General features: G+C 33.8%; 1 protein-coding gene across 1 annotated transcript; it reads left to right on the top strand.

Moving 5' to 3' along the window:
* Window positions 1-1,621: 1,621 nt before the first annotated feature.
* On the top strand, window positions 1,622-20,134 carry LOC112696846 (protein DETOXIFICATION 21-like). Its single transcript, XM_025749745.3, has 8 exons — window positions 1,622-1,849; window positions 2,372-2,809; window positions 16,831-16,917; window positions 17,000-17,056; window positions 17,192-17,430; window positions 19,188-19,306; window positions 19,732-19,818; window positions 19,936-20,134. Exons 3-8 carry the CDS (start codon window positions 16,877-16,879, stop codon window positions 20,008-20,010), a joined length of 618 nt encoding a protein of 205 aa, XP_025605530.1. The 5' UTR covers window positions 1,622-1,849; window positions 2,372-2,809; window positions 16,831-16,876; the 3' UTR covers window positions 20,011-20,134.
* The last annotated feature ends 6,604 nt before the right edge of the window (window positions 20,135-26,738 follow it).

The raw sequence follows: 26,738 nt of genomic DNA, 5'->3' as shown, positions 1-26,738 counted from the left end.
TTTATGGTTAGAATCAGGGAAGAGGGGAATTGGAATTTTATGATGTACTTTGTTCAATGAAACGAATTTATGTTTGTATATATCCTGTGTGTTCATATATACAACATGCTTCAAATTGTATTATTGTAATGTATGTGGTTAAATTCTTCAAATAGCTCTGTTAAATTGTTCCTAAACCAGTAAACCTTCCTTCTTTTTTTTTTTGAAAAAAATATGTGACGACTGATTACGGATAATTTTCTCAAATTTTACAAATACAACAATATATTAGATTAAATATCTACATACATATATATTATTACACTAACTCTGATATTGCATAAGATTCTTTATTTTTTTATGTAAGTACACATTCACTGGATATGGATGTGGAGGTACATGTGTACTATCATCTTATACAGTAAAATTGAATTCACTCTTAAGTTTATTCATTTAAATATAATAATTATTTTATTTAGTTATCATTCAAAAGAGAAGAAAATGATGACATTTTTCCTCTAAAATTAAACTACCTTGTTGTATTACATCACTCTTAAAATAGTACAGGTCGTTCCTTATTCAGGTCATAAAAGAAACAAATTTTTAATTTCAAAGTAAAAGGTATTCCGAAAAATGTTGTACATGTAATTTCTCAAATTGAATAATTACGACAAACTTTGGAGGTATTCCCAGTACTAGTGGCAACAATAATAAATGCGGTGTCGTTTCTATGGTTTTCTAACATTAATAATGGACAAAATTTTCTCTAATAATGGAACAGTGGAATCTGGTTAAAAGACAAACTAGCTAATACTACTAGCCATGCATAGCAATTAGAAGCAGAGTGTAATATAACATTCATAACAAAACTCTGTTTTTGGTATTGTGGTCCGCATATGTATAAAGTAAAAGAAATTATGATTCTAGGACAAACCGATAGTTCTAAACACAGGTGTTAGATTCTTTCCTTGAATTTTTCTTCTCTTGTCATTTTCATTGCAATTCTATTCGAGTATTTTTGTATTATATTCGAAGTTGGAATGTGAGATTATTAGTTAATTAAAAGAGAAAAAGCATCTGTTATTCCAACTGATTATGTGAATACACATTAATAAAAAAAAATAGAGTTTATGATGTTTATGGTTACGGGGATTATAATTGCTAATCAATTTTAACAATATTTATAAAATATTGTTAAAATAAAAGTCATATTTTTAAATTCAATAATATTTTTTATTTTTAAATTAGGAGGCATAAACATTACTTTAATTTTAGTAACACTTTTTAAATATCGCTAAAATTCTATAATATTGTAACTATTATATCTTTAGACACCATAGCATGTCCCTAATAAAATTTGCGTAAGTTACAACTAAATACATTAAAAATTTAATTTTGATATACAAAGCACTATTTCCAAATATAATGCACAAAAAATTGAGTGATAAATAGTTAAATAAATAGGATCTAAATTTTGCATTTTTGGAATCAAAGGTATTCGATAAAATGAGGCTCTAAATGAACAATAACTAAGTTATCTTGATCAACAACATCTGTGAAATAATTAAGGCACTACTGCATGCAAAGACATGAATTGCTGATTGAAAATTTAAAACATTGGCAGAAAAAGAAGATGGGAAAGGAGGAAATAAACGAGAAGCTTTTGCAAAAGGATTCATCAGTTGGGAAAAGGGTATGGAAAGAGAGCAAGAAGATGTGGGTAGTGGCAGGGCCAGCCATAATGTCAAGGTTCTCAACATTTGGTATAACTGTGGTTAGTCAATCCTTCATTGGTCATATTGGATCCACTGACCTTGCTGCCTATGCACTTGTCATGACTTTACTAGTCAAATTTGCAAATGGTGTTTTGGTAAGACCTATTTTTTTCATTTTCTTCTATCACTTTTAAGATAAGTAATGTTTTTTATATGATATCAGAACTTCGATGATCTAAAAGATCTAAAATTCTATCATTGATCCTGAAGAAACAATAGAATTTTAGTACAAGATAAAAAAAAAACTATGCAAAATTTAGTTATATCCTAAAAGAGCTTTGGAGCGAAGAGGCATGTTAGAGATGTTACCGTTCACACAAACACAAAGACATCATTTTTCTTTTCTTTCATTATTTTCGAATCTGACATCTTTAAGAATAACTCCAATGAATAGTTATTCTATTTGGTTTCTATTTCTATGCTGCAGTATGACAAAAAATTAGAATATAATTAGAGCTTTTTGAAAGCGCAATTAGAGTTATTCTTTAGAATTTATTTTCTATAGTATAATAATAGTTTTCTACAAAAAATAAAAAATAAAATACCAGTCAATTTTGTTGTGAGTGTTCTTATAATGTATCAGATTTGTATAAGCTTTTGTGTATGAAAAATTGTAGCTAGGTATGGCAAGTGCATTGGAAACTCTATGTGGGCAAGCATATGGAGCCAAAAAATATGAGATGCTTGGAATATATCTCCAAAGATCATGGATAATCTTGTTCATGACCTCACTACTCCTTCTTCCAATTTTCATCTTCACAGCACCACTCTTAAAGTTTCTAGGCCAAGAAAAAACCATTGCTGAGGTGGCAGGAAGCATTTCACTATGGTCAATTCTTGTGGTATTTTCATTCTTAGTTTCATTCACATGCCAAATAGAATTCGCCGTCGACTCCGGACTGCCTTGGCGACACCAGCAAGCAGCAAATCGGTGAATTGGAAGGGTTGTTAGTGGAGGGACACAGACAAACTGGGCAACAACTGGACAAGGACAAGCAAGTCTCAGGGGGATATAATGGTGGATCTTCATCATCTCGTTAGGGACTTCAGCTGAGGTTGGTCATTTTACAATACAAATTGTTTTATGGATTATTTAGATTTAAGCTTTCTATTTTGGAATATTAGAGGTGCCTCTAATAAATTGGCCCGGGTTCATAGTAAGGAGTTAGTGAATAAATTTCACCCTACTTTTTTCATTCTGTTTGAAACCCATATTGCTTTCGAGAGGATGAAATCTTTTTGGAATAATCTAGGTTACCAGGGTGTTGGTATTGTTGAGGCTAATGGTCATAGTGGGGGTATCTGGGTTTTATGTTCAAATTCAAATATTTCTGTGAGAGTATTGGATGTAGTTGATCAATGTATCAGTTTTGAAATCACTATGGGCAATACATCTAGTTACTGCAGTGCGGTGTATGCTAATCCGCATATACATCGGCGTAAAGAACTGTGGGGTGACTTGACAAGGATTGCTAATATGATCCACGGACCTTGGATTGTGTTAGGGGACTTTAATGATGTTCTGTGGCAGAGTGAAGTTAGAGGGGGGCAGTTTAGACTTGCCAGAGCAGAACAATTTGCGGAAATATTAGAGGATTGTGGGCTGTTTGATATGGGGGCTATTGGGAGAAGATTCACTTGGTACAGGAAGGTGAAAGGTGGGGTGCAGGTGGCTAAGAAGCTTGATAGAGCAGTCATCAACCAGGACTGGCGACTAATGTTTCCGGAGGCTTATACTGAGGTGCTGGCGCGCCTTCACTCTGATCATTGCCCATTATTCACTAGGTGCAAGATGGCAAAGAGGGCTACCAAGGGCCATCGTCCGTTCAGATTCCAGGCTGCGTGGATGACTCATCCTCTTTTTAGGAATGTTGTTGATACAGCTTGGAATAGAGGAGCTCCGGATGTAGTCAAATGTTTGTTGGAGGTTCAAAAAGAGGCAACTAGCTTCAATAAAAAGGTTTTTGGTAATATTTTTGTTAAGAAAAGGGAGTTGGAGAGGCTTTTGAATGACGTCCAGATTACTCTAGAGAGTCGGGAGGATCAACAGCTTAGGATAAAAGAGCAAGTTTTGCATCAGGAACTGAATGCTGTCCTTCTTCAAGAAGAGCTGTTGTGGTATCAAAAATCTAGAGAACAATGGGTGAGATGTGGAGACAGAAATACAAAATTTTTTCATCTGCAGACAGTTATCAGGAGAAAGAGGAACAAAATCCATGGGTTATTTTTGGAGGATGGGTCTTGGGCCACGGAGACTACGACTCTAGAAATGGCGGCAAATTCTTTCTTTCAAAAGCTCTTTTCTACAAGGGAGGATATTGACCTGGACGCCATGGGGCCTTTTCCTTGTCCGTCTCTTAGTACTGAGGCTTGTCAAAAGTTAGTGGAACCGGTGACGTCTGAAGAGGTTAAAAGAGCTGTGATGACCATGAGTTCGTTTAAAGCCCCAGGGCCAGATGGATTTCAAGCAATTTTCTACAAAGAGTTCTGGGACTCTCTTAGCAACGATGTGTGTGGACTGGTCAAGCGAGCTTTTGAGGGTGAGCCAATGAATGCGGCTATTTTCGATACTCTAATTGTTCTAATTCCTAAAGTGGAAGTTCCCTCTTCCTTACGGGAGTTTCGGCCTATTAGCTTATGTAATGTAATTTATAAAATTGTCACAAAGGTTCTAGTTAACAGGTTCAGACCTTTCCTGTCGGAGATCATTGGTCCTTTGCAAGGAGGGTTCATTCCAGGAAGAGGAACCACAGAGAATATTATCATTGCTCAGGAGATTATGCACTTCATGAGGAACACCAAGTCTCGAAAAGGGACCATGGCATTCAAGATTGATTTGGAAAAAGCTTATGACAGGGTAGACTGGCGTTTTTTGGAAGCTACTTTGGTCCGGTTTGGGTTTCCAAAGGCTACCATTAATCTTATATTGAATTGTGTGACTTCCTCTTCATTGGCAGTTTTGTGGAATGGGAACAGGCTCCAAAATTTCAATCCAAAGAGAGGGTTGAGGCAAGGAGATCCTATGTCTCCTTATCTATTTGTACTCTGTATGGAAATGCTTGCTTGCTTTATCTCTCATAGAGTTTCCCAAGGTTTGTGGAACCCAGTTGCGGTTTCTAGGAACGGACCACGACTCTCTCATTTGATGTTTGCAGATGATCTTTTGCTTTTCTGTCAGGCATCAAAAGCTCAAGTAATAGAGGTCATGCATTGTTTGGACTTGTTTTCTAGAGCGTCAGGTTTAAAGGTAAATCTTCATAAGTCAAAGGCCCAGTGTTCCAAGAGGGTGTCGGAGAGGAGAAAAGAGGTTCTCTCAGGGGTCTCTAACATCCGTTTCTGCAATGATTTGGGTAAATATCTGGGAATTAACATCGGTCATGCCAGAGCTTCCAGGAAGACGGCTCAGGAGGTTATTGAAAAAATTTCGAGAAAGCTCTCCAGTTGGAAAGGACGCCTACTAAATAAGGCAGGGAGGCTTTGTCTTGTTAAATCGGTTATGACCTCTATCCCAGTTTATGAAATGCAAATTTCTCTTCTCCCGAAGTATGCATGTAATAAAATTGATTCCTTAATGAGACAGTTCTTGTGGAAAGGCCAAGCGACTGGAAAAGGGCTGCCTCTGGTCAGGTGGGAGGTCGCCATAACTCCTAAAAAGGCAGGAGGATTGGGTATTAGGGATACTTCCTGTGCTAACATGGCGCTTTTGGGAAAGTTGGTATGGGATTGTCTAAACAATAGTGAGAAGTTATGGGTGCAGGTTTTGAAGCATAAATATCTCAGGAATCAATCTGGTATGAACGGAAACAGTAGAAATTCTTCATCGGCTACCTGGAAGAACATTGTTAGTGCCTATGAGCATCTCAAGGAAGGGCTTCATTGGAATATTGGAGATGTCCACAAATCAGTTTGGTATGATGAGTGGACTCCTTTTGGTAAACTTTGCAACCTTGTTCCTTATGTACATATTTCTGAATCAGATTTCATGGTGGCTGACTTGTGGAAAGGGGTGTCTTGGGAGGTTGATAGTCTTACCACGCCTATTCCGCATGAGATTAAGCAGTTTATTTGTGGTCTGAGATATCCTAGTTCGACTGAGTTGGAGCCACAGTGGGAGTGGTGGCCTGCAGCATCAAAAAAGTATAGTGCAAGGGAGGGTTACAGATGGTTATTAAAGAAAGCATTAAATTGGAATGCCAATAGTAATTGGAACTGGTTGTGGAACACAAACATTCCAGAGAAGTTCAAATTTACTATGTGGCTTGGCTTACATGATGCTCTACCAACTGAGACCTTTCGATTCAAGTGGCATTTAGCTTCTTCAGATATGTGTAAGAGATGTAACAAGGCGCAGGAGACTATGGAGCATTGCCTTAGAGACTGTGAACGATCAAAGGCAATTTGGTATATGTTGGATCCTAGTATCCTGGACTCGACGACTGGTACTGCTCTTGAAGAGTGGTTTCGGAAGGCCTTGGCTAACAATGAGGCGTCCTTTGGTGCAGGACTTTGGTGGGTATGGAGACATAGGTGCAATGACATATTCAATACTGACAACCCTTGGACAGACCACAAGGTTGTTGCCTTGGCCAGAATTACCGCCAAGGACTTACAGGTTTACAGGAATCGAAGCAATGCCTTTAGGTCTCTCCGAAATTGCCTGTGTTGGGAACCACCGGTAGGTAATAGTTTTAAAGTTAATTGTGATGCAAGCTTGTATATGGATTCAAATTTAGCGGGATTTGGGTGTATTATTAGAGATTCTAAGGGAGATTGGATCTCGGGCTGCTCTGGAAGCATTCCCCCTTGGTCTATAATCAGATGTGAATTATTTGCTGCTTGGAGGGGGCTGGTTTTAGCTTGGGATTGCGGTTTGAGGGATATTATATGTGAAACGGATTGCCTTGACATTCTGCCCATCATGCATGAGCTTACAAGTGGGTATTCATCTGAAGTAACAGATTTGGTTCACAAGATTCAGGAGCTTTTATCTCGTCCTTGGCTTGTTCACGTTGAATGGGTGTCCCGAGAAGCAAATAGAGCTGCGGATTGGATGGCTAAATATAGTGCCAAGAATAACTCTAATCATGTTATTTGGTCTGAGCCTTGTGTTGATCTTCAACGAATCATCCGCTCGGATTTAGGATAGTTTTTGCTTTGTTTCTTTCCTTGTTTAGACACCAAAAAAAAATTCACATGCCAAATGTTCCTCCAAGCACAGAGCAAGAACAAGATCATTGCATACCTTGCAGCACTTTCAATCTCAACTCATATTTTTCTATCATGGCTTTTGACTGTGAGGTATAAGCTTGGGCTTAATGGTGCAATGATTTCAACAGTTTTGGCATATTGGATACCTAATTAGGGCCAGCTTGTTTACATCATGAGGAATTGTCCTCAAACTTGGAAAGGTTTCTCATTTTTGGCATTTAAGGATCTTCGGCCTCTTGTCAAGCTTTCTCTCTCTTCTGGGGCTATGATGTGGTAAGAAATTCATTAACCTAATTCCCCAATCCTCTCTTCTTTCATCAAAGATTATGAATGACATAAAATATAAAGTCTAATAAATTAACATGAAAAATGATTGAGAGTCCTAATTTATTCTCGTAATTATCCTCCTAACTTCTAAACAAAGAAAGTTTAGTATTCCTAATCATTACTCAATTAATATTGTTATGTCCCCAATGGATTAAAATTCTAAGGCTCTTGCTTAACTTTTTTAAATTAAGTTTTCATTTTTTTATTTTTTTGGACCAATACAAGCATTGGTTAGCAAAACTCAAATAATATCTATATCTATATCTATATATATATTAAGAAAAAAAATGAAAAACTAACTTTAAATTAATCAACATTAGCCAATTTTAAGATTTAGGTTTATAATTTAAGATTTATAATTAACAATTTATGATTTAGGGTCTAAAATTTAAAATAAAATAATGTTAAAAAAATTGAATGATATTTACTAAAAACTGCTGATTTTCTATCATTACTCATATATATCCATTGATGGCTATATCAAATAAAGCCCATATGTACTAGTTTTGTATTGACTTTGTATACATACACTTTAATATTTAACATTTTGAAATTATTATTTTTGTCATTCAGATTTAACCTTTTTTTTTTATTTTTTTAAAGACAAACTCTCTGAAATGATATTCTGTTGATTATTTTAATCTGTTGTTATGGATTTGACATGTTAAAGGAGCCAGGTCATGTGAGTAGTAATATATGGTACATGTGCGGAAGGTGTTAACAATTAGGAGTGTCCGCGGTGCGGTTTGGTTCGGTTTTTGAGAGAAAAGTCATCCGATCCGATCGTCTAATTAAACTGCGGTTCGGTTTGGTTCGGTTTTTTTATTGAGGCCATCCGAACCAAACCAAACCAATTAAAATCGGTTTGGTTTGGTTCGGTTTGTTCGGTTTTTTTAATCAATTCAAAAAATACTACCATACTATTTCACAAAATCATAACATTGAAATCAACAAACAGCAACAATGAATCAATGATTATTGAACAAAAATTAGTGAAATTACGTAGTAACTCATCAGTATGATTAACAAAATTTCAAAACAAGCAAAATAAATGCAGAAAACCAAAAATCAATTCAGAATCACATAATCACAGAATCAGAATCACAGAATCAGAGAATCATAGAATTTGAACTAAGCAAAACAAGCAAATTTGAACCCAGCAACTCAGAAGCATAGAATCAAAGTTATTAACAAGAAACTAACAAAACCCTAAACAAATCCAGCAACTCAGAATCACAGAAATTATAATTAACAAAATAAAACCCTAACTATTTCATAATTATAAACCCAATATGTCTAATTAGCTTCAGATACATAGAAGGAGAGAAACGCTACTAGTTCGTGGCGTCTCACTAGCGTGGTGCTCTGCCCTGTTGAGTCAGTGGGTGGTGGCGTGTTGCTGGCCTGCTGGGTCAGAGGGTGGTGTGCTGGCTTGAAGAGGAAGGCTTCGCGGTGGTGGGACTTGGGAGGATCTCTGCTCTGTCCGCGAAGAGGAAGGCTTCGGCGTTGGGATTCGGAGGAAGGCTTCGCGGTGGTCAGACTTGGGAGGAACGTGGGTGTCGCAGCCTCGCAGGTGTGGAGACTCAAGGACGTGGGTCACGCAGAGGGGAGATTTGGAGAAGAGAGAGCTACTGAGCTAGGTTTGGATTGGGGATTTGGGGGTTAGGGCGCTGGATGCACACTCGCGCAGCACTGCAGCAGCACTCGTTTCATTCGTCTGGGGGTGAGGGTCTGGGAGGATGGGGTTAGTAATTTTTAGTGTTTTGCCAAACCGGTTCGGTTCGGTTCGGTTCGGTTAGGGTTTTCATGGTCAAAACCGAAAACCGAACCGAACCGCAAAAAACAGCAAAATAAAATTTTTTCGGTTTTTGGTTTATTCGGTTTTCAGTTATTTCGGTTCAGTCTGTCGGTTTAGTTCGGTCTGGATCGGTTTAAGAAATTCATTAACCTAATTCCCCATCCTCTCTTCTTTCATCAAAGATTATGAATGACATAAAATATAAAGTCTAATGAATTAACATGAAAAATGATTGAGAGTCCTAATTTATTCTCCTAATTATCCTCCTAACTTCTAAACAAAGAAAGTTTAGTATTCCTAATCATTACTCAATTAATATTGTTATGTCCCCAATGGATTAAAATTCTAAGGCTCTTGCTTAACTTTTTTAAATTAAGTTTTCATTTTTTTATTTTTTTGAACCAATACAAGCATTGGTTAGCAAAACTCAAATAATATCTATATCTATATCTATATATATATTAAGAAAAAAAAATGAAAAACCAACTTTAAATTAATCAACATTAGCCAATTTTAAGATTTAGGTTTATAATTTAAGAATTATAATTAACAATTTATGATTCAGGGTCTAAAATTTAAAATAAAATAATGTTAAAAAAATTGAATGATATTTACTAAAAACTGCTGATTTTCTATCATTACTCATATATATCCATTGATGGCTATATCAACTAAAGCCCATATGTACTAGTTTTGTATTGACTTTGTATGCATACAATTTAATATTTAACATTTTGAAATTATTATTTTGTCATTCAGATTTCACCTTTTTTTTTATTTTTTTAAAGACAAACTCTCTGAAATGATATTCTGTTGATTATTTTAATCTGTTGTTATGGATTTGATTATTATGACACATGTTAAAGGAGCCAGGTCATGTGAGTAGTAATATATGGTACATGTGCGGAAGGTGTTAACAATTAGGGGTGTCCGCGGTGCGGTTTGGTTCGGTTTTTGAGAGAAAAGTCATCCGATCCGATCGTCTAATTAAACTGCGGTTCGGTTTGGTTCGGTTTTTTTATTGAGGCCATCCGAACTAAACCAAACCAATTAAAATCGGTTTGGTTTGGTTCGGTTTGTTCGGTTTTTTTAATCAATTCAAAAAATACTACCATACTATTTCACAAAATCATAACATTGAAATCAACAAACAGCAACAATGAATCAATGATTATTGAAAAAAAATTAGTGAAATTACGTAGTAATTCATCAGTATGATTAACAAAATTTCAAAACAAGCAAAATAAATGCAGAAAACCAAAGATCAATTCAGAATCACATAATCACAGAATCAGAATCACAGAATCAGAGAATCATAGAATTTGAACTAAGCAAAACAAGCAAATTTGAACCCAGCAACTCAGAAGCATAGAATCAAAGTTATTAATAAGAAACTAACAAAACCGTAAACAAATCCAGCAACTCAGAATCACAGAAATTATAATTAACAAAATAAAACCCTAACTATTTCATAATTATAAACCCAATATGTCTAATTAGCTTCAGATACATAGAAGGAGAGAAACGCTACTAGTTCGTGGCGTCTCACTAGCGTGGTGCTCTGCCCTGTTGAGTCAGTAGGTGGTGGCGTGTTGCTGGCCTGCTGGGTCAGAGGGTGGCGTGCTGGCTTGAAGAGGAAGGCTTCGCGGTGGTGGTACTTGGGAGGATCTCTGCTCTGTCCGCGAAGAGGAAGGCTTCGGCGTTGGGATTCGGAGGAAGGCTTCGCGGTGGTGAGACTTGGGAGGAACGTAGGTGTCGCAGCCTCGCAGGTGTCGAGACTCAAGGACGTGGGTCACGCAGAGGGGAGATTTGGAGAAGAGAGAGCTACTGAGCTAGGTTTGGATTGGGGATTTGGGGGTTAGGGCGCTGGATGCACACTCGCGCAGTACTGCAGCAGCACTCGTTTCATTCGTCTGGGGGTGAGGGTCTGGGAGGATGGGGTTAGTAATTTTTAGTGTTTTGCCAAACCGGTTCGGTTCGGTTCGGTTCGGTTAGGGTTTTCATGGTCAAAACCGAAAACCGAACCGAATCCCAAAAAACAGCAAAATAAAATTTTTTCGGTTTTTGGTTTATTCGGTTTTCAGTTATTTCGATTCAGTCTGTCGGTTTAGTTCGGTCTGGATCGGTTTAAGAAATTCATTAACCTAATTCCCCATCCTCTCTTCTTTCATCAAAGATTATGAATGACATAAAATATAAAGTCTAATGAATTAACATGAAAAATGATTGAGAGTCCTAATTTATTCTCCTAATTATCCTCCTAACTTCTAAACAAAGAAAGTTTAGTATTCCTAATCATTACTCAATTAATATTGTTATGTCCCCAATGGATTAAAATTCTAAGGCTCTTGCTTAACTTTTTTAAATTAAGTTTTCATTTTTTTATTTTTTTGAACCAATACAAGCATTGGTTAGCAAAACTCAAATAATATCTATATCTATATATATATTAAGAAAAAAAATGAAAAACCAACTTTAAATTAATCAACATTAGCCAATTTTAAGATTTAGGTTTATAATTTAAGAATTATAATTAACAATTTATGATTTAGGGTCTAAAATTTAAAATAAAATAATGTTAAAAAAATTGAATGATATTTACTAAAAACTGCTGATTTTCTATCATTACTCATATATATCCATTGATGGCTATATCAACTAAAGCCCATATGTACTAGTTTTGTATTGACTTTGTATGCATACACTTTAATATTTAACATTTTGAAATTATTATTTTTGTCATTCAGATTTCACCTTTTTTTTTATTTTTTTAAAGACAAACTCTCTGAAATGATATTCTGTTGATTATTTTAATCTGTTGTTATGGATTTGATTAATATGACACATGTTAAAGGAGCCAGGTCATGTGAGTAGTAATATATGGTACATGTGCGGAAGGTGTTAACAATTAGGGGTGTCCGCGATGCGGTTTGGTTCGATTTTTGAGAGAAAAGTCATCCGATCCGATCGTCTAATTAAACTGCGGTTCGGTTTGGTTCGGTTTTTTTATTGAGGCCATCCAAACTAAACCAAACCAATTAAAATCGGTTTGGTTTGGTTCGGTTTGTTCGGTTTTTTTAATCAATTCAAAAAATACTACCATACTATTTCACAAAATCATAACATTGAAATCAACAAACAGCAACAATGAATCAATGATTATTGAACAAAAATTAGTGAAATTACGTAGTAACTCATCAGTATGATTAACAAAATTTCAAAACAAGCAAAATAAATGCAGAAAACCAAAAATCAATTCAGAATCACATAATCACAGAATCAGAATCACAGAATCAGAGAATCATAGAATTTGAACTAAGCAAAACAAGCAAATTTGAACCCAGCAACTCAGAAGCATAGAATCAAAGTTATTAACAAGAAACTAACAAAACCCTAAACAAATCCAGCAACTCAGAATCACAGAAATTATAATTAACAAAATAAAACCCTAACTATTTCATAATTATAAACCCAATATGTCTAATTAGCTTCAGATACATAGAAGGAGAGAAACGCTACTAGTTCGTGGCGTCTCACTAGCGTGGTGCTCTGCCCTGTTGAGTCAGTGGGTGGTGGCGTGTTGCTGGCCTGCTGGGTCAGAGGGTGGCGTGCTGGCTTGAAGAGGAAGGCTTCGCGGTGGTGGGACTTGGGAGGATCTCTGCTCTGTCCGCGAAGAGGAAGGCTTCGGCGTTGGGATTTGGAGGAAGGCTTCGCGGTGGTGAGACTTGGGAGGAACGTAGGTGTCGCAGCCTCGCAGGTGTGGAGACTCAAGGACGTGGGTCACGCAGAGGGGAGATTTGGAGAAGAGAGAGCTACTGAGCTAGGTTTGGATTGGGGATTTGGGGGTTAGGGCGCTGGATGCACACTCGCGCAGCACTGCAGCAGCACTCGTTTCATTCGTCTGGGGGTGAGGGTCTGGGAGGATGGGGTTAGTAATTTTTAGTGTTTTGCCAAACCGGTTTGGTTCGGTTCGGTTCGGTTAGGGTTTTCATGGTCATAACCGAAAACCGAACCGAACCGCAAAAAACAGCAAAATAAAATTTTTTCGGTTTTTGGTTTATTCGGTTTTCAGTTATTTCGGTTCAGTCTGTCGGTTTAGTTCGGTCTGGATCGGTTTAAGAAATTCATTAACCTAATTCCCCATCCTCTCTTCTTTCATCAAAGATTATGAATGACATAAAATATAAAGTCTAATGAATTAACATGAAAAATGATTGAGAGTCCTAATTTATTCTCCTAATTATCCTCCTAACTTCTAAACAAAGAAAGTTTAGTATTCCTAATCATTACTCAATTAATATTGTTATGTCCCCAATGGATTAAAATTCTAAGGCTCTTGCTTAACTTTTTTAAATTAAGTTTTCATTTTTTTATTTTTTTGAACCAATACAAGCATTGGTTAGCAAAACTCAAATAATATCTATATCTATATCTATATATATATTAAGAAAAAAAAATGAAAAACCAACTTTAAATTAATCAACATTAGCCAATTTTAAGATTTAGGTTTATAATTTAAGAATTATAATTAACAATTTATGATTTAGGGTCTAAAATTTAAAATAAAATAATGTTAAAAAAATTGAATGATATTTACTAAAAACTGCTGATTTTCTATCATTACTCATATATATCCATTGATGGCTATATCAACTAAAGCCCATATGTACTAGTTTTGTATTGACTTTGTATGCATACAATTTAATATTTAACATTTTGAAATTATTATTTTGTCATTCAGATTTCACCTTTTTTTTTATTTTTTTAAAGACAAACTCTCTGAAATGATATTCTGTTGATTATTTTAATCTGTTGTTATGGATTTGATTAATATGACACATGTTAAAGGAGCCAGGTCATGTGAGTAGTAATTTATGGTACATGTGCGGAAGGTGTTAACAATTAGGGGTGTCCGCAGTGCGGTTTGGTTCGGTTTTTGAGAGAAAAGTCATCCGATCCGATCGTCTAATTAAACTGCGGTTCGGTTTGGTTCGGTTTTTTTATTGAGGCCATCCAAACTAAACCAAACCAATTAAAATCGGTTTGGTTTGGTTCGGTTTGTTCGGTTTTTTTAATCAATTCAAAAAATACTACCATACTATTTCACAAAATCATAACATTGAAATCAACAAACAGCAACAATAAATCAATGATTATTGAACAAAAATTAGTGAAATTACGTAGTAACTCATCAGTATGATTAACAAAATTTCAAAACAAGCAAAATAAATGCAGAAAACCAAAAATCAATTCAGAATCACATAATCACAGAATCAGAATCACAGAATCAGAGAATCATAGAATTTGAACTAAGCAAAACAAGCAAATTTGAACCCAGCAACTCAGAAGCATAGAATCAAAGTTATTAACAAGAAACTAACAAAACCCTAAACAAATCCAGCAACTCAGAATCACAGAAATTATAATTAACAAAATAAAACCCTAACTATTTCATAATTATAAACCCAATATGTCTAATTAGCTTCAGATACATAGAAGGAGAGAAACGCTACTAGTTCGTGGCGTCTCACTAGCGTGGTGCTCTGCCCTGTTGAGTCAGTGGGTGGTGGCGTGTTGCTGGCCTGCTGGGTCAGAGGGTGGCGTGCTGGCTTGAAGAGGAAGGCTTCGCGGTGGTGGGACTTGGGAGGATCTCTGCTCTGTCCGCGAAGAGGAAGGCTTCGGCGTTGGGATTTGGAGGAAGGCTTCGCGGTGGTGAGACTTGGGAGGAACGTAGGTGTCGCAGCCTCGCAGGTGTGGAGACTCAAGGACGTGGGTCACGCAGAGGGGAGATTTGGAGAAGAGAGAGCTACTGAGCTAGGTTTGGATTGGGGATTTGGGGGTTAGGGCGCTGGATGCACACTCGCGCAGCACTGCAGCAGCACTCGTTTCATTCGTCTGGGGGTGAGGGTCTGGGAGGATGGGGTTAGTAATTTTTAGTGTTTTGCCAAACCGGTTCGGTTCGGTTCGGTTCGGTTAGGGTTTTCATGGTCAAAACCGAAAACCGAACCGAACCGCAAAAAATAGCAAAATAAAATTTTTTCGGTTTTTGATTTATTCGGTTTTCAGTTATTTCGGTTCAGTCTGTCGGTTTAGTTCGGTCTGGATCGGTTTAAGAAATTCATTAATCTAATTCCCCATCCTCTCTTCTTTCATCAAAGATTATGAATGACATAAAATATAAAGTCTAATGAATTAACATGAAAAATGATTGAGAGTCCTAATTTATTCTCCTAATTATCCTCCTAACTTCTAAACAAAGAAAGTTTAGTATTCCTAATCATTACTCAATTAATATTGTTATGTCCCCAATGGATTAAAATTCTAAGGCTCTTGCTTAACTTTTTTAAATTAAGTTTTCATTTTTTTATTTTTTTGAATCAATACAAGCATTGGTTAGCAAAACTCAAATAATATCTATATCTATATCTATATATATATTAAGAAAAAAAAATGAAAAACCAACTTTAAATTAATCAACATTAGCCAATTTTAAGATTTAGGTTTATAATTTAAGAATTATAATTAACAATTTATGATTCAGGGTCTAAAATTTAAAATAAAATAATGTTAAAAAAATTGAATGATATTTACTAAAAACTGCTGATTTTCTATCATTACTCATATATATCCATTGATGGCTATATCAACTAAAGCCCATATGTACTAGTTTTGTATTGACTTTGTATGCATACAATTTAATATTTAACATTTTGAAATTATTATTTTGTCATTCAGATTTCACTTTTTTTTTATTTTTTTAAAGACAAACTCTCTGAAATGATATTCTGTTGATTATTTTAATCTGTTGTTATGGATTTGATTAATATGACACATGTTAAAGGAGCCAGGTCATGTGAGTAGTAATATATGGTACATGTGCGGAAGGTGTTAACAATAACATACTAAGTGACACACATTGAGTAGTAATATCATGTGGTCAGGATATATATATTATATAGTATGCATCACTCAAATCTAGGGGGGTGTTCATGGCCCCGCCTAAAGATTCAAGATTCGATCCGGTCTCGAATATTTTAAGGACTAATTTTGTATGATTTTATCGAATCTAAAATTGAGTAAAAATTTTAAAAATAGATCCAATTATTATTTCAGACCGGATCTGAGTCAAAGTGAACCCATCTTCACTCGACTCATGTGCATCTTAAGAGAACTAAAAAAGATATATATATATATATATATATGTTTTAAATTAATTTTAATATTATGTTATATTAATTATAAGCTTATTGTTTTATTTTTAGTCACACTTGTTGAATTAGAAAATAGATCAAAGAAGCATCAAATTAGAATTTATGGACAAATTCAAATTCAAATATGGATATCAACTTTTCGATAATAACTTTCTTCTTTATGAATAAATGCATCATAAATAATTTTTTTTATAAATAAGTTTTTTTATAAATTATTGTTAATGTTTTAAAGATCTGATTTTTATCCGATATAATTATGACCCGAAAATGTTTAGGTTTCATCGGGTTTAAGACCGAGTTAGAGTCTAAAAAATGGACCCGGTGTATATTTAGGAACGGATATGGATAAAAACGTGAAAAGAACCTAAGTGCTAATTTCAAACAAGGAGGAATAAAATTAAATCATGTTTACAAAGTCAAAAAGCAGAGGAAAGTTTTAGTATCTAATGTTGCATTACATTTTACCAAATAAGTAAGAAAATTCAAGGGAGATTAAGCTTAAAGCTATGGTTCCGTTTCAATAATGTTGCAGCCTTGAGATATGGTACAATGCAGTCTTGATCCTTCTAACAGGGAACATGAAAAATGCTGAGGTTTACATTGATGCACTATCCATATGGTATGGGACATTAATTTTTATTATATATGCTCAACCTGCTTCTTCATATTGAAATAATTAAATCTTCGGAATTATTTTGCAGCCTCAACATCAATGGATGGGAAATGGTGATAGCCCTTGGTTTCTTTGCTGCAGCTGGGTACTTCCTTGTCATATTATTACAAAAACTTCCATTGCCAAATTAACAATAAAATTAAAATCTAAATATTAATATCATATATTTTTTAAACAATTATTTTAAGACAAAATGATATTAATATGATGTAATTTGCAGTGTGAGGGTGGCAAATGAACTTGGAAGAGGGAGTTCAGAGGGTGCAAAATTCTCCATTGTAGTGACAGCAGTGACATCATTTTGCATTGGCATTGTGCTATTCTTTGTATTCCTTTTGCTGAGAGAAAGAGTTGCATACGTTTTCACTCCAAATCCAATGGTGGCTGAAGCAGTTGGGGAATTATCACCTTTACTCGCTTTCTCTATCTTCTTGAACAGTCTCCAACCTGTGCTCTCCGGTAATAATTAATATTCACATATGTCTAACATTTTTAACTCTCATTTTTTATTTAACACACATATTTAATTATTAACTTTTAAACGGTAAAGCTCTAACTAAAATTTAGTAAAATTATGATCAAGAATTTATAGAATGATTCAGCCTTACATTTATCTTAGAATTATTGTGATTTGTGATATTATTAATTTATTATCATGGTCTTTTTTTTTTTTGGGTATTGTTATCATTATCATCATTATTTCTTTTTTCTTTTCAACTATTTTTTTTTCTGATGATCTTCCTTTGTGCTTTTTTTTTATGGTCAACAATCTTTCTTCGGCCTTTAATTAGGGCCTATAGCGTCGTGGTAAGGGCTTGACTAAAAGTTGTTTGTTAAAAGAAATACAACTGAGTTTTCAAATATCAGACCAAAAGAAAAGCATCAAATAAAGTAACATTATTTTGCCAACAAACTATTACTCAAATGACATAATTTTTTCATCTTCTTAAATTAGAGATTTCGAATTCTAATTTCACTCCTAATTAAAAAAAAATTTAACGCTACTTTGTTCACCTAAAAAAAACACGTAGGAAAAGAAAAGGAAAAAGATTAGAAGACTAATATTTTTTATTAATATTTTATTTTTATATTATTAAAATTTTTTATTTAAAACTTATAATTTAATATAAAAATATATTTATGGACCAATTATTAATTAAAAATAAATTTTAATAGTGATATTACATTTCTTAAAAAAATGTTTAGTAATGCCTTAAACCGATGAAAGAGTAAACATTATTCAATACTACACTGATGACCAAAAGACAAACACACTACAATGGTGAACCCTCTATTATTGAATATTGAGAAAGGGACAATAGTACACAAATTATTTATACTAGTCTACTTGCTAACATTTGTCTTAATAATATATTTTAAAAATATTATAAAAAATGTTTAACATTAAAAAAAAAAAGTTCTACACATTTTTAATCTATCAGATATATTAAATGTTTTAAATATTTCTATTATTATATTCTTAATATATTTTAAAATTCATTTTAGTCAATTTCTGTTTTATTCTAAGACAAAAATCCTTGTCTTTCAATCCGTGAAAAATCACATCTACTTTCCTGTTGACATGTGTGTAGCCAGTGATAATAGATTCTCTCAAAGTCTCAGTTTCGTTTGATGCCAACTCAGTTGTTTATGATGAATTATATAAATCCAGACCTATATTTATTTAGGATTTTTTTAGCATTAATTATTTTTAATTTATTTAGTTAAGATTTACAAAGAAAAAACTTATTTTATTTGTTTTATAATTTAATCAATTTTTAATTAACTTTTTATTTTTAAAAGTTTGTAATTGAATTATATATTAATTAAATATTTTGAATTAAGCCATTGTTAATTTTTTTAAATAATATAAAATATTCTTATAAAATATTTGTTTTTGTGTTTGATGACGGATAACTGGTAGAATATTATAAAAATAAATATATTAATATTATTGTGTTGTTTTTAAAAGAAAATAACTAATTGGGACTTGATTTAAAATATTATGCAATGTATAAATTCAATTAAAAAAATTTAAAAATTTTAAAAATCAACCGAATAATTAAACCTAAAATAAATTTGATACGCATTAACTCGTTCTCTTCCCCCTTTCTTCTCTGAAATCCCAACTTATAAAACTCACTCAAAGAAAAATGATTCAAATGGCTTTTCTTTTTTCATGCTTGAGAGACTGAATATTAAAAATTATGAAACAGGAGTTTCTGTTGGAGCTGGGTGGCAGAGTGTTGTAGCATATGTAAACATAGGTTGCTATTACCTAATTGGTATTCCTGTTGGAGTGCTGCTTGGTAATTTTCTCCATTTGAAAATCAAGGTAAAGAAAAATGATCTATTATATTTTGCAATAATTAATTTAAGGCAGGTGTTTATTTCTATACAATGAGTAACCTTATTACAATTTACTACCTCCATTTTTAGTCATCATAAAAAACATGACTTTTAAAAAAAAAAACTCAAAAATTAATGTATCTAAATATAAATATGCTTGTTGTTAAATACGTTGACTTTGAAACATATTAGGGTTTTTAAATGGCAAGGAATTTGAGTCTTTCAGATGAAGAAAAATAGAAAATGTTATTGAACACATAATTTTTAAAAAAATATTTAATATTAAATAAGTATACAAGTTTTATGGTCCACAATCAATAGTAATTAATTTCATGCAGTGAAGAAGAGTGCAAAAGGAAGTTATTTATGTATCATATCATATATATACAAATAAATCTGGCTGTTTTGCAGGGTATTTGGATCGGAATGCTGTTTGGAACAGTTGTGCAAACGATAATGCTTATTACAATCACAATGAAAACAGATTGGGACAAGCAAGTACGTAATTAATTTAACATTTTAAATTTGTTAGGTCCAAGATTATTGTAAAGTTTGTTTTGAATGCTTACCTATATATTAAAATGAGTTTCCTATATATATAATTCGGATTTGCAGGTAGAGATAGCTCGAAATCGTGTTAACAAATGGACTATAATCGAAGAGAACGAAGAACCCTGCAACAGTAGTTAGATAGAGCTACCTGAAAGGTATACTATGATGAGATTGTAATATTAGGGGTGTCATTGAGTTGATTTGAATTGCAACTGACCATAAATAAATCAAAATTAATCGATTAAATTTGGTGATTGGTTTATTTTATTTTATTTTATTTTATTTCATTTTTTTCTTAATTATAAATAATATATAATTTTTTTTATCTCTAACCATTTGTTTGAGAAGAACAAAATATACCTCTATAATTCAAATATTTTTAATCGGTCATTGATCATCTAAATTAAACAGTGACCTACTGATGTATCAGGGTCAGTTAGACTAATTATTTGAATGGTTGGAGATCGATTAAAAATTTTTTAAATTGTAAAAAATACTTTGTTTTTTGGATAAATGGTCGGAAATAAGAAAATACTTACTCTTATAAATATGAATCAAATGGAACTAATCTAAATTGTATTGTTGTGGGTTTAGTTGATTTAGGTCATTGGGTTAACTTTTTTTGTGTGTAAAAGGTATTCTTTTCTAAAAGGGGTATATTTGCTCTCATGACATGCAAATTAATATAATGTAAGGTTTGATTATAATCAATTAGCATAATTATTTTAGTTCATATATAATTTTATAAAGTGTCCTTCCTTTGAGTGTGTTAATCGTTCTTAACTGGAAAACTCGCAAACTTTCCTATCATGGATATACAAATGAATATGATCCCTACCATAATTTTTGTCATAAAATAGAATAAAAATGCAAAAACAGAAGATAAATACCTAACAACAAAAAGTTATTGTTATATATAGTTATCATTATCATGATACATTTCATTTCATTCCCGAGAATGGTATAAAGTAGTGGAAGCCACGACAATGTCAACTCAACTAAGGAAAGGAGTGCCATCTTTGATGATGAGATTATAACCCATTTACACCACTAATAATCCTTTTTGGCTTTTCGTAAACACAACTAGAAAATGGATTAATATAGATAAATTTATAGACAGATTTAGTCTTTATTACAGACGAATTTTTGGTTACCGACGGATTTTGTCCCTCTGTAAAAGCCTCGTTGAAAATTATTTACCGACAAATTTTTTTCCGTCGAAAAATTACAGACGAATTTTTACCAGTTACCGACGGATTTTCCCTCTGTAAATTTTCTATCCATTTTCCAAAGGCGACGAACTTTTCGACAGATTTTTCGTCTGTAATCACAGACAGATTTTTCGTCTGTAATTACAGACGGATTTTTCGACGGATTTTCCGTCTATAATTTGAACCTTGGAAAATCATCTCACACTATGATTAAGTAAAATAGAAAATTTTTTAAATTTTTCCATTGCAAAATGAATACTTTAGGTTTATTTTTTAAATTTCCTCCATCAAACACACTGTAAATTGAAAAAAAAAGAGACCAAAAATCATATAGATAAACATAATATTCATTACATGATACCTATAAAATTGGATGTTATTTTTCAACATCATTGGCCAATATCTCACTATCTCAATAAAAAGATACCCAAAAAAATAAATCATTGACAGAACTATAACTATTTACATTACTCATTGACACTACTAGTTCCTTCATTTTCAACAATTTAAACAAACAAGATTTTATATTGATCCTATTCCTTTTAGATTGCATGATGGTGACTTTCTCAGAGCAATTGACAAATACACCTCCTAGATCTCTTTGTGGTTGTGTGTGGCCACTTCAAGTTAAACTCCACATCAGCATTGCAATATACAAGTTCTTCCCTTTGGTTTTCAAGCTAGCTGAGGAAATTGCAACTAGTCTTTTGTTGAGTCGCAACTAGGTTCGCATTGTTGGAGCTAATGCAGCAAATCATCAACTAGAGAAAACCATTGTTCTCTTAAATTTGGTGCCTCAAGGAGTTAAGTTTGATGATACAACATCATTCTTGATATACAAAAAATTCTGGCACAAAGAAATTCTCACTAATGCTTCCCTTTTTGGCACAAGAAATTCTGGCACAAAGAAAATCTAATGACTTATTTAACTAGAAAAAGAATATATTTCAAGGTACCTAATTACTTTCATGCCTTATAAGGCAACTCGCGAAATCTTAAAAACCAAATCCTTGTGACATTGATTAATGGAAATACTGAGATAATATTCTATATATTCTATTTATTTTAATCAGCAAAGGGAAGAAAACACAGTATGTATTGACACAGCTCTCTTCTTTATTTATAGAGTTTGCTGATATAAAAGCTATCACAAAGCAGAGTTTTAAAAATTCATCCTTCTAAATGTTCTTAACACACACATCACAACTATACTAATATTTGGCAACTGAATTTGCCTTTTAATTGAAGGGTGCAATATAGATTTACCTCAACAAGGACCTTTGCCTTCTTTGATTTAAGATCAACAGAATCCTTTTAAGAAGGTATATGAACATCAGTAATAAATATTGTTAGACTATAAAAAAGAAATATTTATGTATAAACAACAGCAATTATAAACCATGACCATTTATTTCTACAGTTCCCTTTTACACTTGATAACCTACACCTGAATTCACTTAAGAGAATCCACTTAAGACTATGTAACTTTATTGATAACCTCAAAACGCCTATATATGAACACCTTTACACTTTTTTGCCGTTAAGTAAGATGAAGACCATCATAATATGTTTCTTATTATCACAATGTGCATATATAATATACAAGTAACTTCCGTAGTATTAACGTGTAGGAAATAATGATTAGATTCAAACATGACCATTGATGACATATTTGTAGTTAATTAAGCATTAAATCACTACAATGACAATACCTGTTGAGTTGCTCTTTTCTGCAGATATCAAAATCATGTTAAGGGCTGATTATGATGCTCAACACTAACTTGAAAATTGGAAACTAAAAGCCCTTTATCACAGGTTAAAGCTTATCAAATCCATTTATGTTTTCCTTCACCAAATTTCAAAAAAATGAACCAACAAAAAGTAGAATAAAAATTTGAACATCTATCTGAGCACCTAGGTTAGTGTCAAAAATCTGGTATCGCTTTTAACAAACTGAGCAAGGGAACCATCCTTTGGTCCAGTATCATATAATGGAAATTAAAAAGAAAAAATTAGTATAATTTATGAGTGAAATTTTGACATGGAGTCTCTAGATCTAAATTAGAAAAATATTCATAAATAGGTGTAAGCAATGGTACCTTAATTAACTTAGCAGCATTCTTGAATCTACGAGCCATTGTGTCCATTCCAACAATGTGAGCTATGAACAAGTCTTCCAACATATGTGCTTTCTCTCCGCCTAAATTATTTGTGATGAGTTTGGAAAACTCTAATTTAATTTGATGATGATCAAACATTATTAATTTAATTAAATTACAAAATTGTCAACTTGATTTTAATTCATATGTATTAATTAATAATTCTGTTGGTGCAGATTTTGCTAATGGGCCGAAAATAAAAGAAATATACAGCAAGCCCAATTTGATTAAAAATATTAAGTATTGTTACAAATTATTTTGTTCCTTATGGCTGAATGGTTATGCCAATTGGGCCGAAGAGTAAAGAAAAAATTTCAAGCCCAATAAAATCAAGCTTCAGCCTTGTGCAAACTTATCTTATGAATGAGTGGCTAAATTGTTTTGCTTTGCTGGGCTAGATTGAATTATTATTGCTACAAGCCCAATTATAATCTTTGCTACATAGACCAAAGCTTGGTCCGAATTCATTAAGCAAAGAAAGGAAAGTTCCAGTGCTTCCAATGGATCCCACATTTCAAGTAGTGATGGATTTCAAAATTCAATTAATTTGAATTTAGCTTACATTGGGAACCATGAAAGAGAAAGTGTAATTGATTTGATTGATTGCATTAATGCTACATGCTACTCAGTATAGAGGGAAGTAAAAGCAACTCTCCTTTAATTAATTCAACTTTATTTAATTATTTTTCTTTTACTCTATCTACTCTCTCATCTCTCTTCTTCTTCGTTCATATCAGAGAAAGCATGGAGGCTATGGCTAGATACCGAAAAGAAGGAGAAGCAAGTAAAGGGACCATCACCATGATAGCAAGAAAAAGAAAACATAAAGTATGCTGTGGCTAAGATTCTCATTCACTTGTGGTAAGATTTTGTGAAGAGATCTTGACTTCTTCATACCAAAAATAGTAGAGAAGATCTCGGCCAGCAAGGAGAAGATCTTTGGAGAGATGGCTTGTCTCTGATCTTGCTTAACCACCACAGGAGGTAGCTACAGTGGCTACGTGATGGAAGAGGCAGAGATAGGAGCAGATGAAGCTATCAACATCAAGAAGCATCAAGGGCCAGGAGTTTATCTTGGAGAGCAAGAAAAGATGAAGGGCTCGGATTGATGAAGATTGGTGACCAAGGAAGGACTAGAGGTAATTGCATGTTGGGTTTTGCATGGGTTATCTTTTTTCTCTCTCTGGCTGAACCGATTCTGCTTCTTGAAGAAGAAGAAGTTGGCTTGATTTTTGGTTTCAAATGTGGAGGCTTCCCCCTTCTATAAAAAGGGAGAACAACCACGGCTTGAATCAAGGAAGAAGAGTGAGAGTGCAAGGCACAGAAATCTCAGAGCTACCTAAGCTAACAAATTTTCTTCTCCTTCAATGTATTCTATTTTTGTATTTTTCTGTTTAATTTTGTCATGTCTTGAGTCTCATGGAAAAAAGGCAAACAGTGAGGTTTGTATGAAAAAAAGCCATAGATCGAAAAAAGACACAGAGTGCAAAATTAAAAGAAAAAGCCATAGATGTCCTTAGAGTTCCTTTGTACATATGTGTTGTGTTTCATGATTCTGTGGGAATCCCCTTGTAAGTTGGGTTAGCACTTTACAGTTGAAAGCTTGGCAGTGACCAAGTCAAGTTCAGGATTGGGTTTAGAATACTGAACTTGTCCCAAATAGGAAGGGTAGTTCCTAGGGAGAATTGGTGTATGTAATCAAAGATGATTATAGTGAAATTCCATCATTGTTGTGATGGAGACTGGATGTAAGCTGCACTGCACTTAGCAGCTAAACCAGGATATATCTCGGTGTTATTTTCCTTCTCCTCTACTCCATTTTCCATTTCTGCTGCACAGGAGATAAAACCGCAAAATTTCTAGTACCAAGTGATGGGACAAAAAGAAAAGTCTCATGACTAGGGACGAGACAAAAATCTCTAGAAGTTGTTTCAAAGACAAGCAAGTGTTCTGAAGTGAAAAGGGGCTAAGATTCAACCCCCTTCTCTTAGCCACTGAAACCATCAATTGGTATCAGAGCTTGGTCTTAAAGAGATCAAGCTTTGTAGCTTAGAAAAAAGATCCAGATGGCAGAAAGCAGTGGCTCAAATATGGTGTCCTACAACCTTACAGAAGGACAGTCAAGCAATAGACCTACTCTTTTCAATGGGAAAAACTATACCTATTGGAAAGAGAGAATGAAGATCTTTATACAAGCAGTGGATTACAGATTGTGGAAGATTATCCTGGAAGGTCCTCAATTCCCAACCACCACAAGTGCTGAAGGAATAGTCTCTCTCAAACCCGAAGCAAGCTGGACCGAAGAAGACAGAAAGAAGGTGGAACTTAATGCCAAGGTTGTCAACTTACTCAACTGTGCTATCAGCTTCGTGGAATACCGACGGTTATCACGATGCACAACGGCAAAGAAAATCTGGGATAAACTTTAAATTACCCATGAAGGAACCACAATAGTGAAGAAGACCCGGATAGACATGTTGAATAGATAGTATAAAATGTTTGCAATGAATGAAGGAGAATCTATCGATGAACTGTTTGAACGGTTCAACATCATCATTGTTGGCTTGGATGCTATGGGAATAACACATTCTGATTCTGTGCTTGTGAGGAGAGTTCTAAGATGCCTTACAAAAGAATGGGAAACAAAATGATTAATCATTTCTGAGAGCAGTAGTTTAGATTCCATGACATATGATGATTTGAGAGGAAACTTACTTGCTTTTGAAAATACTTATTTAAAAAAAGATTCAAAAAAGAAAGAAATTGCTTTTACATCTGTGACTAACCCCCTGGATGATGAATCCAGTGATAATTCTTCTGAAAATGAGTTTGTGTTGTTTGCCAAGAAATTCAGGAAAATGATGAAATCCAAGGAGAGAGGTAAAGGAAGCAGCTTTAGGAAACAAAGAAAGGATCTCAGCAAGGTTATATGCTACAACTGTAAAGAAACCGGGCATTTCAAGTCAGATTGCCCTAAGTTGAAGAAAGAAGAAAAGCCAAAAAGAAGAAAGAAAAAGGGGCTGATGGCATCATGGGAGGACTTGGAAAATGACTCAGACTGTGATGAAGAATCCGAGACCAAGTCACAACCATGTCTCATGGCAGATAACATTGAACAGGTAGTCTTTCATAATCCAAACACTGAAGATCTTCATCTTATGATAGACCACCTTTCTAAAAAAATAAGATGTTTCTTGCTTGATAACCAAGATCTTGAACAACAAATCACCATCCTTAAAGCTGAAAATGATTTTCTCAAAGAAAAGCTAAGGGAGGCCGAAACTGCTACTGAACTTGTTGAAGAAAATAAGCAGTTAAAAGCTCAACTTAAAAGCTGTGAGAGTAACCATTCTGTTGTTGCATATGTAAACTGTTTTAAAGAGAATGAAGAGTTGTTGAAAAAGATCAAAAACCTTGAAAATGACCTAGCCAAGTTCATTCAAAGTTCTGAAAATTTAAATCAAATTTTGGCTAGTCAAAAACCACTTTTTGATAA

The sequence above is a fragment of the Arachis hypogaea genome, chromosome 6 (assembly GCF_003086295.3).
Source record: "Arachis hypogaea cultivar Tifrunner chromosome 6, arahy.Tifrunner.gnm2.J5K5, whole genome shotgun sequence".
In the NCBI taxonomy this organism is placed as follows: Eukaryota; Viridiplantae; Streptophyta; class Magnoliopsida; order Fabales; family Fabaceae; genus Arachis; species Arachis hypogaea.
Note: the sequence above shows the minus strand (reverse complement) of the source record. Positions and strands in the feature narration are given on the sequence as shown.